This window comes from Gigantopelta aegis, chromosome 1 (assembly GCF_016097555.1).
Source record: "Gigantopelta aegis isolate Gae_Host chromosome 1, Gae_host_genome, whole genome shotgun sequence".
NCBI lineage: Eukaryota > Metazoa > Mollusca > Gastropoda > Neomphalida > Peltospiridae > Gigantopelta > Gigantopelta aegis.
In genome coordinates this window covers 35,059,589-35,077,936 of record NC_054699.1, presented here as the reverse complement: position 1 = coordinate 35,077,936, position 18,348 = coordinate 35,059,589, and the positions used below count along the sequence as shown (strand labels likewise).

The 18,348-nt window shown below is 42.1% G+C and overlaps 1 protein-coding gene across 4 annotated transcripts; it reads left to right on the top strand.

Moving 5' to 3' along the window:
• Nucleotides 1–4,997: 4,997 nt before the first annotated feature.
• On the top strand, nt 4,998–18,116 carry LOC121374212. Of its 4 annotated transcripts, XM_041501207.1 has the most exons (4): nt 5,076–5,103; nt 8,858–15,495; nt 15,822–15,958; nt 17,883–18,116. In XM_041501207.1, the coding sequence occupies exon 2, from the start codon at nt 8,907–8,909 to the stop codon at nt 11,751–11,753; it is 2,847 nt and encodes a 948-aa protein (XP_041357141.1). In that variant the 5' UTR covers nt 5,076–5,103; nt 8,858–8,906; the 3' UTR covers nt 11,754–15,495; nt 15,822–15,958; nt 17,883–18,116. The 4 variants fall into 4 exon arrangements, 1 of the variants encoding a protein (XP_041357141.1); XR_005958209.1 differs by lacking the exon at nt 8,858–15,495 and having other exon boundaries at nt 4,998–5,093; XR_005958207.1 differs by lacking the exon at nt 8,858–15,495 and having other exon boundaries at nt 5,025–5,103.
• The last annotated feature ends 232 nt before the right edge of the window (nt 18,117–18,348 follow it).

Below are 18,348 nucleotides of genomic sequence, written 5' to 3'. Positions count from 1 at the left end.
TTATTCAAACACAAATCGAGACGTGGCCAGGGTCAAAACGACTAGGCCAAGATTGATAGGGGCCGAATCGACTAGGCCGAGATTGATAGGGGCCGAAACGACTAGGCCGAGATTGATGGGGGTCGAAACGTCCTGTAAGCGTCGTGGTGCACTGACTGGAAAGAGAAATAGCCCAATCATGGCCAATGGACTAACCAACGGAGATCGATCCCACACCGACCGCGTATCAAGCGAACGCTTTGCCACTGGGCTACGTTTTTAAAGTTACGTTCTCTGGTTACCATTATATAGATCCCTAGAGTAATGTATCCCAGTTGTAAAGCGCTCGCTTGATACGCGGTCGGTGTTGGATCGATCACCGTCGGTGGGCCTATCGGGCTATTTCTCGTTCCAGCCACGACTGATATATCAAAGGCCGTGGTATGTTCTACCATCTCTGTGGGATGGTGCATATAAAATATCCCTTGCTGCTAAAAAGATGTAGCGGGTTCCCTCTCTAAGACTATATGTCAAAATTACCTAATGTTTGACATCCAGTAGCCGATGATTAATAAATCAATGTGCTCTAGTTGTGTCGTTAAAAAAAAAAATTCCCTCGAGTTAACACGTAACTTGTTCGATACTCGGCTGACGGCAGATGCCTCGGACCACACAGAACCAGAACATCGGTTATTGGATGTCAAACATTTAATAACTCTGACACGTAGTCTTGAGAGGAAACCTGTCACATTTTTCCATTAACAGCAAAGGGTCTTTTATATGCATTTTCCCCACAGACAGGACGGCGCATACAAAAGCCTTTGATATACCAGTCGTGGGGATCTGGTTAAACCATTTAAAGGCATGTGGCAATTTTGAAACTGTGCATGTGCGTGCCCAAACGAGTGGGATTTTCGCTCGGTTGTAATCCGTTCGTTTGAAATGGACTACAAGGGTCGATCCTCTTGGTGAAGCTATTGAGTTTTCCTATTCCAAACAATGATTCATGTAATGATACATCATAGACTGCTGTTTAAATATGTACATACAATATATGTATACGTGTGTGTGTGTGTGTGTGTGTTTTGTGTGTGCTTATTTGCGAATGTGCGTGTATCTATGTATGCATGTTTGGGTGGAGGTATGTAGGCAGGTAGGTAGGTAGTTGGGTTGGTACATAAGTAGGTATGGATGGAAAAATTGCAATCTAATTAAAATTAGCTCCACTATTACATGTGGATCTAACAGCAGCCAGTTGGAGCTCATGTCCACCAATCAAAACCTTACTTGCAGAATCATGCCATTGATTTGAAAATAACTTGAAAACATTCCGAATTATCCTGAGGGTATAAGACATGTTTCGTGTGAATTACAAATACCTTAAAACATGTTTTTTTTTTAAAATAAATAAATAATTTGTAATGTAAAATTGAAGACTGATAACCCATCCCGTACCTATTGGTATGGTTCGCTGTACTGCGGCCACTAAAATAGACTCGCCCAATATTTTTAGAATTTGTATGCTCCCAAATAACGTTATAAAAGGCGAAGTGTGATTGGTCAATTTTTAATTTATATTTACAGACGAAATGTTACTTGGACATTGGAGACTATGCAGTGTTGTTAGCAATCTGATTAAAATTATTTCTACTGGTCTAAATAAGGTATTTGTAATTCACACGAAACATGTCTTATACCCTCAGGATAATTCGGAATGTTTTCATGTTATTTTCAAATCACTGGCATGATTCTGCAAGTAAGGTTTTGATTGGTGGACACGAGCTCCAACTGGCTGCTGTTAGATCCACATGTAATAGTGGAGCTAATTTTAATTAGAGTGGAAAAATTGATGTTTAAAATTTGTTTTGATTAACGACACCACTACAGCACATTGATCTATTACGGCTATTGAATGCCAAACATTTGGTAATCTTTACATAGAGGTTTAGAGAGGACACTCACTATATTTTTGTTTCATTAGTATCAAGGGATATTTTGTATGCACCATCCCACAAACTAGACAGCACATACCACGGTCTTTGATATATCACTCGTGGCGCACTGACTGGAACGATAAATAGTCCAATGGATCCACCGAATGGGTATCGATCCTAGACCTATCGCGCACCAAACGAGCTGTTTACCACTGAGCTAAGTTCTGTCTTGGATGGATGGATGCATGCCTACCGATTATCGTCGACTCGACAGTCGCGTCGGCATTAGGGCAATTCCACGGTGACACACGCGACAATCCGACACATCACCAACATATTAGACACTGGTGACGGGTTGGGCAGGAATGTCCCAAAAGGGTAGGTGACACACGTGACGTGAAATTGGACAAAGTTTTGAAATGTCATGCATTTAATTCAAAAACTCTGTGAAGTGTTCACAAATAACAAGTTAATGACAAAGTGTGTTCATAGAGGGAAAGATGGTCTACATGTACCAGCTTAAAATAAAGGATAGTTATTCATAGTCTCTCTGGCCCTTGCGCGTGCTGTAACCTCACCGTGGTGCAGGGGTGTAACATTCTCGTTGAGAATGGCCAATACAGCACAAATTGAAGTTTAGAGTAAAATTCGGTGTCCGTAAAATTCTGTGATATTTGTATTTGTATTTTTGGCACAGTTCTTTACACTGTTTTTGTTTAAACCTTGAATTTTTATATTGATGTTGATCATCACTTTATTTATTTGCATTACCATAGTTTGACACCCAATAGCCGATGTATTTTTCGTGCTGGGGTGTCGTTAAACATTCATTCATTCATTAGTCTCTCTGGAATCTAAGTCTGAGATCGTGGTAATACACGTGACATAGAGTAACACACGTGGCACTGTCCGAAAATGTCACCAGAACCATTTAGAAAAGACATTCAAAGCAATATGAAACTACGTTTTTGACTTTAAAACAATGTTTTGGGGAATTCCAGAAATAGCTATACAATTCCAAACTGTTAATAAATTATAGTAGTTGCTACTCAATATTCAACTGATCACTGTCGCTAATAAAAGTTTTAAAAACAAAATGTTCCCTGGTTTCATTATTATATTTAAAGTTTTCAACACATCAAATGGGTTCATAATTTATAGGGAAGACAATAATAATAATAATAATAATAATAATAATAATAATAATAAAAATACAATTTTTTTTAAAGAAAGACAATGTTTTGTAGATATTCTGACTAAAATCCTCTAAACATGACCCCAACCCTTACGGATATTTTTCAAGCAACAAAAAGTTAAAGTTTGTTCTGTTTAGTGACACCACTTGAGCACACTGATTTATTAGTCCCCTACCGGTCCAACTTTGTCCGTCCTTCTGTCTGTCTGTCCGTCCCGCATATAGTTTTCCAGATGGGTTTTGTTCCACAATGCTTCGAGCTACTGAGCTACAATTTTGTATATAGCTTTATCATATACTATTACATATCAAAGTTTGACTTTCATGACAATTTAACCAGGTTGGACAGAGTTACGTGATACGGAAGTACGTTTTCCGGACATTTCTCCCAGTGCCTCAAGACACTGAGCTGAAATTATGTGTACAGCTTTATCGTGTAATGTTACAGATCAGTTTTGACTTTCATGATTTACTCATTTTTGAAAGAGTTATATCCCTTGAACTTAGGAGATGCATACATTTATTTTCCAAACTTTTTGTTTTGTTTTTTTGCAATGCCTCAAGATACTGAGCTCAAATTTTATATATGGCTTTATCATGTTCTGTTACAAAGTAAGTTTGACTTTCGTGGCAATTTACACATTTCTTACAGAGTTATGGCCTTTTCGAACTCTCGAGATACGATAATATGCTTTCCAGACTTAGTTTTCTTATGTCTAAATAAATATATATTGAGATTGAATTTTGTATATAGCTATATCATGTACTGTTACAGATCAAGTTTATCGTTCTTGGCGATTTACTTATTTTTCACAGAGTTATGGCCCTTGAACTTAGGAGAAATGAAAATATGTTGGGCCAGGAGGTACTGGTGGTATGTATTGAATTAGCAGTACAGTACTCTCAGAATGCTTGTTAATAATTTGCTATTGAATGTCAAACACTTGATACTTTTGAAATGTATAGTCTTAGTTGAAACCTGCTACATTTTTCGATTAGCAGCAACGGGTACTTTATATCCACTTTCCAATAGACAGCACAACACTAACCATGGCTTTTGTAGGGCATTGGTTGGGACGGGGGAAAAACCCAATGAGAGGATAGGTTCACCGAGGGAGTTTCATCATACAACCATAGAACGTCAGGCGATTACTATTCCGACTGAGCTAGACCCCGCCCCTTCTCAAGCAACGAAGACAACATACACGTACAATACTTAGTAAGATTGTTCAGATATACATGTATGTAGATCCATATAAATTCACTCAGCATCGATTAGTTATGTATCCTCAAGACACACCCACAGTGGCCCACCCATCCATTTAGTTTCCAGATTAGCTGCCAATGCTGAAATATTCTAAACAGGGTATGTGAAAACCTTACCACTGTATGTTGTCTTCCTTTCAGATTTCAGACTACAACCATTAGACATCTTGAGTAATCTTATCACCTTCGCTGAGTTAGAAGTTGTTCTGGGGGTGACATTATACCTTTAACCATTATTGTATAACAATAGTTCTTCATTATTTACCAATGGTTTCATAAAGTGCCATAATTGCTAATATTTATTTTTATGCTTGTTGAGCTATTTTTTTTGCAATGATATTTTTTTCCGTCCACTCAAGATAATGTTAAGTAGCTGAACTAGTAGGTAACAAGTTGCATATATGAATTATACAGTACGGTTTAGTTATCTCGGGCCTTTAGCCTTGCAAACTAACAATAAACCACAATCAGAAAGTATGTTTAGGATTTTCACCCTGAGGTTGATGTTTTCGTGGAATTGCCCATTACTACTGCCGACGCGACAGTCGATTAGACGTTAATCTGTGGGTGTGCGCCGAACATAATATTCTTTAAGAGGGGTGTACGGATGTGACGTATTCTAACTACAGTATGACATGCGCTCAGCTAACGTATAAAAGCAATCGCCATGACGTCATATAAATTACGTCACATTCTTCAGAGGAAGAGAAAACCTAATGGTAGTTAAAGGTAGGAAAGTAATAATTATTTATCGTAGTTGTTAACAGTGTGGTTCAGACTTTAGTAAGGGTGTATTTTTTGTTACGATCTTTATGACACACCAGGAAGTTATAATAATAGGCCCTCGATTGATAAATATAATAAATGGGGGCAAGAAATGGCACCCACGGTAAGACAGATACGATAAAATAAGATAAGATAAGATAAGTTAAGATAAGATAAGATATTATAATTTCTTTAGTGTAAGCCAGGCCTTTATTTCTTTCGCGACTCTCTAAGACCCGGCCTCTATTCAAGGTAGGCTTCTACTCACGGCAGACCACAATCCAAAGATTAATGCTAAGCGCACACCGGCCCGACAAGACAGTCTAGTCGGCGATAACGCCAACTCGATCGTCTTGTTGGGTTGGTGTGCACTAGCAGCCGACTAAATTGTCGTCACTAATCACTTGTTTTGGGCCTATTAAAATACTGAGAAAAGACTCGATTGTCGGCTGTATTCTTGGTCTGCGCTGCATTTCAGTCCGACGCGATCGTCAGCGCTATGCTCACCAATCACTGCACATCATCTGATCATGTGATATCAGTCATGATGGCGGCCTGGTTCAATTCCGAATAGCTGCTCTGTAGTTTGTGTCAGTATTCTCTATTATTGGGAAATAGAATTTGCTAAGCATTCAAAAATGTCAGGGGGCATTCTAAAAATGTTAGTATACGCTGGGATCTCATGGTGTTTTAACCCAGGTATTAGAGTCTTATAATATTTATGCTCCTTCTTCCCTCATTAAAATGCGTGGCCGCACCCACACTTTCCTTTTCGACTGTTGTCGACGACGCCGCCTCCGTACCACCAGCATAGCAAGAAGTGAAGCAGAAACAACTTTCTCGCAAATTGCGCAAAAGTATTTCCATCCCAATTTGATTGAGCTTCGACAGTCGTGTCGGCTTTGTGTGCGCTGAAAAAACGTTCCGCCAACTAGCGCCGATTTTTTCGAGTTGACGTTATCGGCGACAAGACCGTCTTGTCGGGCCGGTGTGAGCTTAGCATTACGGTAACCGTAATTAAAATGTGTTGAGATCTTCGTTAATAACACATTCATTCATTCATTCATTCTGTTAAGATGGAAAAAAAACCCCACTAAACAAACAATAACAACTTCAGCAATAATAATAATAATAATAATAATAATAATAAAGCAAGCGCTAATGACGGATTCCCAAGCTATAATAGCTGTACATTACTCATATTTATAGGTTATTTAATTACAGCAATAATTATACCCCCCCTCCGCCCCCCTTCACAACCCACATACATGCACACACTGCAACTTAGTGTAGGCGTAGTGCTCAGACTTATGTTATCTAATTATATCCATAATTACTCCCCAACCCACATAGGCCTACACGCACATACTGTCTCCTAACCAACTGCCAAATTCCAGCAAATTCGTCCCAGAACGTAATTTACAAACAGCAATAAAACCTTTTTAAAAACCCACACATAAAACCCTATACAGAACAAGGCCAGCTATCGATGGCTGACCTGTTATACACAGCGTTGACTATTGCTCACTGCATCTCAACCAGTTGCCATGCGCGCAGAATGTATTTTAGTTAGGCTATTTCATTAAATGTCTTGTCATGTTAACAAATAACATTGCACTTGTTTTATATTTTACACGTTAATAAAGAAGTAAATGATTAATCTTAACATATACATTTATTTCTGTCTCTTTCATAGATTTAAAGATACAAACTGCGCAAAAATGTGCAAATTTCATTTACAAAATCTATCTGAAAAAAAGAATAAATCGACAGTTTATTACGCTCTAAAGAGTAGATTACAACAGTGAAAACAATAGTGTCGTAAATTCTAAACTTCTCGACATACATTAATTTTCGGTTATAAAAATGAAAACACTGCCTCAAATGGGACGAACTTAACATTAGAAATCCCAATTCCCCCAGAAGCAAACAGCGCGTTAATTCACTATTACTACACTTTTATGTAGATAGATTTTTTTTTTTTTTTTAGAATTTCAAGAGGTTTTACCTGTAAATGTCATAGACACTGACATATAATTCGAAATTCGCGATAGCAGCCAATACACATAACCTACACACATCATTTGTTAATACAATCAACCCCCCTGGTGGAGCTAACTACCTACCAAATTTCACTTATATGGGTCCAGAACGTTTCTTACAAAATGACAAAATAGGCGGCACAAAAATATTTTTAATACAAAAAAAACAACAAAAAAACAACAACAAACAAATGGCAATTGAGACCAATACACATAATCTATCTATATCTTTATATATATTTTTAATATACTCTGTCAAAAACAGAAAGGCATTGACGAAATATTCATGGAATTATCTCTTTAATACAAAGTGGCATAATTTCATTATTTATGATCGTATGACAGTCAAATTTGACTTGAGTATGTGACAATGTTCTTGCTATGGACTGACGGCAGTGGCATTGTCCTGCTAAAAGAGTTCTTTCTGTCGATCCAAAATGGGAAGCATGTGACGGCGAAGAATTTCACCCCGGTAGCGTACAGCTGTCAGGTTGCCTTGTACGAACACAAGTTCACTTCTACCGGTGTATGGGATGGCTCCCCACATCATTACACTCCCTCTACCGAATCTGTTAACTTGGGCGACGCAGTGGTTGGCAAAACGTTCATTGCGGCGTCTGTAAACACGTTGTTGTCCATCACGTCGCTGTAGAAGGAAACGTGACTCGTCGCTGAACCATACTCGCCGCCAGTTTCCCAAGTTCCACACCTGTACATTCGTGCACCAGCGAACACGTAAATGTCGATGTTGACGTCGCAGGACGGGGCCAACATACGGTCTCCTAGCCCGTAAACCAGCTTCTCGAAGTCGGTTCCGAATGGTTTGTGCAGACGCCCTTCTCAAATCAGGTATGCGTCCAGCAGTGTTCGTTGCTGTGGCAGTTCGGTGACGCAAGTGCAGAACCCGGATGTAGCGATATTGTGCTGCAGTTGTTATGCGAGGTCTTCCACTTCTGGGCCGGTCTTCAGCTGATTGAAACTGCTGGTACCTGTCCCAGAGACCTGAAATGGTGCTCTGATGGACGTTCATGTGGCGTGCGACTGCTGACTGCGATTCACCTAACTGGATGCGGCCTATTGCAATGTTTTGATTCGGCAGGTTTAGTCTTGGCATCTTGTAACTTGTCTACGTCGAAATGGAAATGAGACATCATTGCGAGCATTGCAGCTTTAAATACCCATCACTACCCCAATCTTTTCCCCGAGTTTCACATGCATTCGCCAAAATCTGACCATTTCACGCCGATTTCCTGCATTTGTCGCACAACGTGCGTTAAATTTGTTTTAGGGTGCATTTGGGAATGCTGTCCCATTCCAGCAACATTAACAAACATGGTCATTCAGCAACATTGTACGAAAAAACTATATTTTGTAAAATCAAACACTTTTCTTCTTTTCCTATCACCTGTGCGTTTCTTTTTTGACAGAGTATATCTATCTATCTATCTATCTATCTATATGCATGCATACACACACACACACACACAAAAAACAATAGGTTCCCCAGCCGATAAGGCTTGGGAACCTAATAATAAACATAAGTCCGCAACCCCCTTCCGATACTTAGAAAAAAATAAATAAGAAATAATAATAGACAAATTGATAAATGAATTAGTTTATTATTAATAATTCATTTAATACTTTTCTTTCTTTTCTTTTCTTCCCCTCACCCACAGAGTTGAAGTATCGAAGTATCACAAGTATTTTTCATAAGATGTCTGCTTGATGATGAAATCGCGTAGCACTGTGCCCAGCGACTTTTATGACGTAGACCGCATCCACGTCAGCAACGTCCTTCCGCCTCGGATCGGGAGAGTAATGACGCCGTGTGTTGGCGACGTGGCTGACGTCACGCCAAAGAGTCTGGAGTACGTGAATGACAGAATTGACCCGAGAGCCGAAGATGACGACGACTCTCCCAGCTCGACGACAACAGCAGACGAGCGTCGGACTGGGGTGTCTACCGCTCAGCAGAAGATATATTTGAAAAGAGAAACCGCCTTGCAGTCGAACTGTCATCCAGAGTCACTCAGTATCTCGCAGCGCAAACTAGCAACCAAAGAGTCACCCAGTACCTCGAAGTACAAACTAGCGCCGAAAGAGTCACTCAGTACCTCGCAGTGCAAACTAGCGCTGAAAGAGTCACTCAGTACCTCGCAGTGTAAACTAGCGCTGAAAGAGTCACTAAGTATCTCACAGTGCAAACTAGCGCTGAAAGAGTCACCCAATACCTCAAAGTACAAACTAGCGCCGAAAGAGTCACCCAGTACTTCACAGTGCAAACTAGCGCTGAAAAAGGCACTCAGAATCTCGAAGTACAAACTAGCGCCGAAAGAGTCACTCAGTACCTCGCAGTGCAAACTAGCACCGAAAGAGTCACTCAGTACCTCGCAGTGCAAACTAGCACCGAAAGAGTCACTCAGTACCTCGCAGTGCAAACTAGCGCCGAATGAGTCACTCCGTATCTCGCAGTGCAAACTAGCGCTGAAAGAGTCACTCAGTATCTCGCAGTGCAAACTAGCACCGAAAGAGTCACTCCGTATCTCGCAGTGCAAACTAGCGCTGAAAGAGTCACTCAGTACCTCGCAGTGCAAACTAGCGCTGAAAGAGTCACTCAGTACCTCGCAGTGCAAACTAGCGCTGAAAGAGTCACTCAGTACCTCGCAGTGCAAACTAGCACCGAAAGAGTCACTCAGTACCTCGCAGTGCAAACTAGCGCCGAATGAGTCACTCCGTATCTCGCAGTGCAAACTAGCGCCGAAAGAGTCACTCAGTACCTCGAAGTACAAACTAGCGCTGAAAGAGTCGCTCAGTACCTCGATGTACAAAGTAGTGCCAAAAGAGTCGCTCAGTACCTCGCAGTGCAAACTAGCGCTGAAAGAGTCACTCAGTATCTCACAGTGCGAACTAGTGCTGTTAGAGTCATCCAGTACCTCACAGTACAAACTAGTGCTGAAAGAATCACCCAGTATCTCACAGTGCAAACTAGCGCCGAAAGAGTCACTCAGTACCTCGCAGTGCAAACTAGCGTTGAAAGAGTCACTCGGTATCTCACAGTGTGAACTAGTGCTGGAAGAGTCAATCAGTACCTCACAGTGCAAACTAGCGCTGAAAGAGTCACCCTGTACCTCACAGTACAAACTCGCACCGAATCAGTCAGTCAGTATCTCACCGTGCAAACTAGCGACGAAAGAGTCACTCAGTACCTCGCAGTGCAAACTAGCGCTAGAAGAATCACTCAGTATCTCACAATGCAAACTAGCACTGAAAGAGTCACCCAGAGTCTCACAGTTCAAACTATCGCCGAAAGAGTCAATCGTTACATCACAGTGCAAAGTAGCGCCGAAAGATTCACCCAGTACCCCGTACAAACTAGCGCCGAAAAAGTCACTCTGTAGCTCACAGTACAAACTAACGCCCAAAGAGTCACTCAGTACCTCGCAGTGTAAACTACCCCTGAAAAAGTCACTCAATACCTCGAAGTACAAACTAACGCCGAAAGAGTCACTCGGTACCTCGAAGTACAAACTAGCGCCGAAAGAGTCATGCAGTACCTCACAGTACAAACTAGCGCCGAAAGAGTCAGTCAGGATCTCACAGTGCAAACTAGCGCTAGAAGAGTCACTCAGTATCTCACAATGCAAACTAGCACTGAAAGAGTCACCCAGAACTTCACACTTCAAACTATCGCCGAAAGAGTCAATCGTTACATCACAGTGCAAAGTAGCGCCGAAAGAGTCACACAGTACCCCATACAAACTAACGCCGAAAGAGTCATTCGGTACTTCACAGTACAAACTAGCGCCGAAAGAGTCACTCGGTAGCTCACAGTACAAATTAACGCCGAAAGAGTCACTCAGTACCTCGCAGTGCAAACTACCCCTGAAAAAGTCACTCAGTACCTCGAAGTACAAACTAGCGCTGAAAGAGTCACTCGGTACCTCGCAGTGCAAACTAGCGCTGAAAGAGTCACTCACTACCTCGCAGTGCAAACTAGCGCTAAAAGAATCACCCAGTACTTCACAGTGCAAACTAGCGCTGAAAGAGTCACACGGTACCCCACAGTACAAAGTAGCGCTAAAACAGTCGCTTAGTATCTCACAGTGCGAACTAGCGCTGAAAGAGTCCCACAGTACCTCGCAGTGCGAAATAACGCTGAAAGAGTTACTCGGTACTTCACAGTACAAACTAGTGCCGAAAGAGTCACTCAGTATCTCACAGTGCAAACTAGCGCTGAAAGAGTCATTCAGTACGCTGCAGTGCGAACTAGCGCTGAAAGAGTCACTGGGTACCCCACAGTACAAACTAGAGCTGAAAGCGTCACCCAGTGTCTCACAGTACAAACTAGCGCTGAAAGAGTCACCCAGTACCTCGCAGTGCGAACTACCGCTAAAAGAGTCACTCAGTACATCGCAGTACAAAATAGCGCCGAAAGAGTCACTCAGTACCTCACAGTACAAAATAGCGCCGAAAGAGTCACTCGGTACATCGCAGTACAGAATAGCGCCGAAAGAGTCACTCGGTATCTCACAATGCAAACTAGACGAGGGCAGTTGCAGTTTTCAAAGTTAAACCAATGTGCAAAATATATGGCAATTTACCACGGAAACACTAAACCAACCAAACGTATTCACATTTCTCTCAAAAATCTCTTTCTAAAAATATGATTGTTTTGGGGGTTGGGAGGGGAGGGGAGAGTGGTACGCTCCCCTAGCACCCTGTCCTCAATTCACGTCTGCTGTATCAGTGGGAGACACGTTACAATAACAGTCTCTTTAAAATTTAATGTAAAACTACTGGTTTCTATAGCGATATATAGGCCTACTTTAAAAAATCGCATGTAAATATGTTACTTTGTTTTGTTTTTAATTGCGATACGTATTTACGGTTTAAGATTTTAAAAACATGAAGGTGAAGTTTGAAAAGAGAAAGCGCCTTGCAGCTGAACTGTCATCCAGAGTCACTCAGTACCTCGCAGTACAAACTAGTGCTGAAAGAGTCACCCAGTACCTCACAATGCAAACTAGCGCTGAAAGAGTCACTCAGTATCTCACAGTGCAAACTAGCGCTGAAAGAGTCACTCAGTACCTCGCAGTGAAAACTAGCGCTGAAAGAGTCGCTCAGTATCTCACAGTGCAAACTAGCGCCGAAAGAGTCACCCAGTACCTCACAGTGAAAACTAGCGCTGAAAGAGTCGCTCAGTATCTCACAGTGCAAAGTAGCGCTGAAAGTGTCACCCAGTACCTCACAGTGAAACTAGCGCTGAAGGTTTTACTTGGTACCTCACCGTGCAAACTAGCGCTGATAAGTCACTCGGTATCTCGCAGTACAAACTAGCGCTGAAAGAGTTACCCAGTACCTCACAGTGCAAACTAGCGCCGAAAGAGTCACCCAGTACCTCACAGTGCAAACTAGCGCCGAAAGAGTCACTCAGTGCCCCACAGTACAAACGATCACTGAAAGAATCACTCAGTATCTCACAGTGCAAAATAGCGATGAAGGAGTCACCCAGTATCTCACAGAGAAAACTAGCGCTGAAAGAGTCACCCAGTGTCTCAAAGTGCAAACTGCACTGAAAAAGTCACCCAGTACCTCGAAGTACAAACTAGCGCCGAAAAAGTCACTCGGTACCTCACAGTACAACTAGCGCCGAAGGTTTTACTCGGTACTTCACAGTACAAACTAGCGCCGAAAGAGTCACTCGGTAGCTCACAGTACAAATTAACGCCGAAAGAGTCACTCAGTACCTCGCAGTGCAAACTACCCCTGAAAAAGTCACTCAGTACCTCGAAGTACAAACTAGCGCTGAAAGAGTCACTCGGTACCTCGCAGTGCAAACTAGCGCTGAAAGAGTCACTCACTACCTCGCAGTGCAAACTAGCGCTAAAAGAATCACCCAGTACTTCACAGTGCAAACTAGCGCTGAAAGAGTCACACGGTACCCCACAGTACAAAGTAGCGCTAAAACAGTCGCTTAGTATCTCACAGTGCGAACTAGCGCTGAAAGAGTCCCACAGTACCTCGCAGTGCGAAATAACGCTGAAAGAGTTACTCGGTACTTCACAGTACAAACTAGTGCCGAAAGAGTCACTCAGTATCTCACAGTGCAAACTAGCGCTGAAAGAGTCATTCAGTACGCTGCAGTGCGAACTAGCGCTGAAAGAGTCACTGGGTACCCCACAGTACAAACTAGAGCTGAAAGCGTCACCCAGTGTCTCACAGTACAAACTAGCGCTGAAAGAGTCACCCAGTACCTCGCAGTGCGAACTACCGCTAAAAGAGTCACTCAGTACATCGCAGTACAAAATAGCGCCGAAAGAGTCACTCAGTACCTCACAGTACAAAATAGCGCCGAAAGAGTCACTCGGTACATCGCAGTACAGAATAGCGCCGAAAGAGTCACTCGGTATCTCACAATGCAAACTAGACGAGGGCAGTTGCAGTTTTCAAAGTTAAACCAATGTGCAAAATATATGGCAATTTACCACGGAAACACTAAACCAACCAAACGTATTCACATTTCTCTCAAAAATCTCTTTCTAAAAATATGATTGTTTTGGGGGTTGGGAGGGGAGGGGAGAGTGGTACGCTCCCCTAGCACCCTGTCCTCAATTCACGTCTGCTGTATCAGTGGGAGACACGTTACAATAACAGTCTCTTTAAAATTTAATGTAAAACTACTGGTTTCTATAGCGATATATAGGCCTACTTTAAAAAATCGCATGTAAATATGTTACTTTGTTTTGTTTTTAATTGCGATACGTATTTACGGTTTAAGATTTTAAAAACATGAAGGTGAAGTTTGAAAAGAGAAAGCGCCTTGCAGCTGAACTGTCATCCAGAGTCACTCAGTACCTCGCAGTACAAACTAGTGCTGAAAGAGTCACCCAGTACCTCACAATGCAAACTAGCGCTGAAAGAGTCACTCAGTATCTCACAGTGCAAACTAGCGCTGAAAGAGTCACTCAGTACCTCGCAGTGAAAACTAGCGCTGAAAGAGTCGCTCAGTATCTCACAGTGCAAACTAGCGCCGAAAGAGTCACCCAGTACCTCACAGTGAAAACTAGCGCTGAAAGAGTCGCTCAGTATCTCACAGTGCAAAGTAGCGCTGAAAGTGTCACCCAGTACCTCACAGTGAAACTAGCGCTGAAGGTTTTACTTGGTACCTCACCGTGCAAACTAGCGCTGATAAGTCACTCGGTATCTCGCAGTACAAACTAGCGCTGAAAGAGTTACCCAGTACCTCACAGTGCAAACTAGCGCCGAAAGAGTCACCCAGTACCTCACAGTGCAAACTAGCGCCGAAAGAGTCACTCAGTGCCCCACAGTACAAACGATCACTGAAAGAATCACTCAGTATCTCACAGTGCAAAATAGCGATGAAGGAGTCACCCAGTATCTCACAGAGAAAACTAGCGCTGAAAGAGTCACCCAGTGTCTCAAAGTGCAAACTGCACTGAAAAAGTCACCCAGTACCTCGAAGTACAAACTAGCGCCGAAAAAGTCACTCGGTACCTCACAGTACAACTAGCGCCGAAGGTTTTACTCGGTACTTCCGAGTGCAAACTAGCGCCAAAACAGTCACTCAATACCTCACCGTGCAAACTAGTGCTGAAAGAGTCAGCCAGTGTCTCACAGTACAAACTAGTGCTAAAAGAGTCACTAAGTACCTCAGAATGGAAACTAGCGCTGAAGAGTCACCCAGTACCTCACAGTACAAACTAGCGCTGAAAGAGTCACTCAGTATCTCACAGTGCAAACTAGCGACGAAGGAGTCACGTAGTATCTCACAGTGCAAACTAGCGACGAAGGAGTCACCCAGTATCTCACAGAGAAAACTAGCGCTGAAAGAGTCACCCAGTGTCTCACAGTGCAAACTATCGCCGAAAGAGTCACTCGGTACCTCACAGTACAAATTAGCGCCGAAAGTTTTACTCGGTACTTCACAGTGTAAACTAGCGCTGAAGAGTCACTCGGTATCTTGCAGTGCAAACTAGCACTGCAAGAGTCACCCAGTACCTCACAGTACAAACTAGCGCTAAAAGAGTCACTCAGTATCTCACAGTGCAAACTAGCGCCGAGAGAGTCACTCGGTACCACACAGTGCAAACTAGCGCCGAAAGAGTCGCTCAGTACCTCACAGTGCAAACTAGCGCTGAAAGAGTCACTCACTACCTCACAGTGCAAACTAGCGCTGAAAGAGTCACCCAGTATCTCACAGTGCCAACTAGCTCCGAAAGAGTCACCCAGTATCTCACAGTGCAAACTAGCGGAGGGCAGTTGCAGTTTTTAAAGTTATACCAACGTGCCAAATGTATGACAAATTACCACAGAAACACTAAACCAACCAGTCGTATTCACATTTCTCTCTAAAATCAATTAAATTAATTCAATAAAGTTTCTAAAAATATGATTGTTTTTGGGGATGGGAGGGGAGGGGAGAGTGGTACGCTCCCCTAGCACCCTGTCCTGAATTCACGCCTGCTGTATTAGTGAGAGACACGTTACAGTAACAGTCTCTTTAAAATTTTATATAAAACTACTGGTTTCTATAGCGATACGTAGTTGCACTTAAAAAAAATCCCATGTAAAATGTTATTTAGTTTTGTTTTTAATTGCGATACGTATTTACGGTTTCAGATTTTGAAAACATGAAGGTGAAGTTTGATGAGTTGACGTTCACAAGTTGAAGACTCTACGGCTTGAAGATTCATAAACTGACCTTCCAGAAGTCGAGGTCAGAACTGGACACCATGACCCTCCAACTCCAAGGTCAGGTGAGTTACACAAACAGTACCGGACACAGAGCGAGGATAGAAACAGTTGAGTCCCCACCTCATTCCATATTACACACCAGCCCTCGCCTCCAGAAAAATACAAATATGTTAATATGTGTGTTGTTTAGGTTCAAAGGAGCCTGGAGCGACAAGAACCTGTATTACAATATCTTGTTTGTTTGTTTTTTTTTGTTTTTTTTACTGCCGCGCCCCATAATATATTTTACTGTACCTTCTTTTCACTTCAGATCTATTTTAATTTTAACATGATGACAAAGCGCATCGCATGGGCGGATCCAGGACATTTTAGGGGAGGTGGGCAACAAAAAAGGAATACATTGACTCGTTAAATGGGCATCTTAATAAAAAGTTTTAATATTTGCAGTTAATATGAATGCGTTTATGTATATATCACAGTGTACGAACGGAAGTGTACACTAAATGACTAGCTGCGGTTTTCTGTAGCGCTATATTAATAATAAACAATTATTATATGAGCTTTGAGACCCGTCGGAGCATGTTTTTTAAAGTGGGGTGGGCTAGTGATCAGGGTCGTTCTTAACCATGGCACGAGATGTGTAGGGTGGTCCGGGGGCATGGTCCCTCGAGGAAATTTTAAAAACTGGATGGCTTTAAACGCCTCTTCTTAACATCCGAATCGCAAAATTAGCCATTTTTAAACAATAATTTAAAAACTATTTTAAGCATTATTTAGCATTGTATTATGACCAAAGAAGAGTTCAAACCCGTTACTCTTAGATCTAAATCACTAAAATCCATTACTCTTAGATCCCAGTCACTAAAACCCGTTACTCTTAGATCTCAATCACTAAATCGTGAATTTTAGCGTTGATCGGGGACGGGAGAACGGGGAGGGGGGGGGGGGGGGGGAGCCATAAAATCAACTTTGCTTCGTATATAAGTATGACTATCATATATTTCATTGTAATTTGATTTTGATCACTTTTTTAAATGGCACTGTTCTGGAGACGGATCTGTCTAGGTAAGGCAGATATAGCCTACAACCCCCCCCCCCCAAAAAAAACAAAACGATACAAAGGGGCTCTTAAAATTATAACTTTAAAGGGCACTATTCTAGGGACGGCTCGGTCTAGGTAGGGCAGTTATACATAAAAAAACGATACAAAGGGAAATTTGTAAATTCTAGAAACAGCTGTCTAGGTAGGGCAGATATACATAAAAATTACAGAGCCTATTTTTCATTTGTAATTTTGAAAAGCTATAGAATTTCAAAGCAAAAACTATTAGGCTATCATTATGCAACTTTGATCACGCAACTTGAAGGCGCTCATTACTCACGTTAGACAATGTGGTGAGCTCCATTGAGACTCAGTAACACAGACATGTGCACATCTGCAAGCTTGCGCATACACGCACAACGTAACTTCATGCAGCTAAAATACTTCCTCCTGGTTCCTCACCTGGATCCACCTCTGCACCGGAGACACTCGTGATCGAAAAAAAAAGAGAACATTTCTAGCAGCAATTGCCGTTTTAGTTTGAATGTTACAGAACCTTGTCAGAAGGGAAGGATCGTGGATGGGTTTATTGTCCTCTATATCCGTCCATCTATGTCTGTCTATCTTCATGTTTGTCCTGTCTATCTGTCCCTATGTCTATGAATCTCTATAGGCCCTACCCTTATATTTCTCTCTCTTTCTGCCTCAATATCACACTATCTCTCTCTCTCTCTCTCTCTCTCTCTCTCTCTCTCTCTCTCTCTCTCTCTCTCTCTCTCTCTCTCTCTCTCTGACTGTCTGTCCCACCCACCCCTCCTACTCCATTCCGGTGTCTCTCTTCCTCAATCTACCTCACTGTCGGCTTCCGCCCCCCCCCCCTCTCTCTCTCTCCCCCGTATTCTCCCCACACTAGCAATGTCCGACTATTCCAACTGTTATTTCAGTGAGGAGCTGGCGAAAGTGAAGGACGAGCTGAAGGTGAAGGACTCTGAGCTGGCCGAAACTCGCCGATCTGTCCGAAAAATTCCGGACCTTCACGAATTTTCACGATCTTATTAAGAGAAGAGCTATATAATTAGGACAATAATTGTTAACTATTAATCTGTATATTCATGAATTTTTGTCTGTGTATGTCTAATGTGTATTTGTATTAAAAACACAAAGGTGTATTTTTTATATTCACACTTGTATATAATATGTAGGTAGACGTAAACAGTGGAAAAAGTGTACTACTTGAATGTGATTTCTACGTACATAACTGAGGCGCGAATATTATGGAATGAGTGGAGGGGACATGACGACGCCCATCGGGCATGCATTAGTAACGTGAACAATGAATGTGCGGTGAGCTTAAAACAACTTCTGAACCCATCCCTGACTGACTCGCCCACCCATCCCACTGAGATTGTT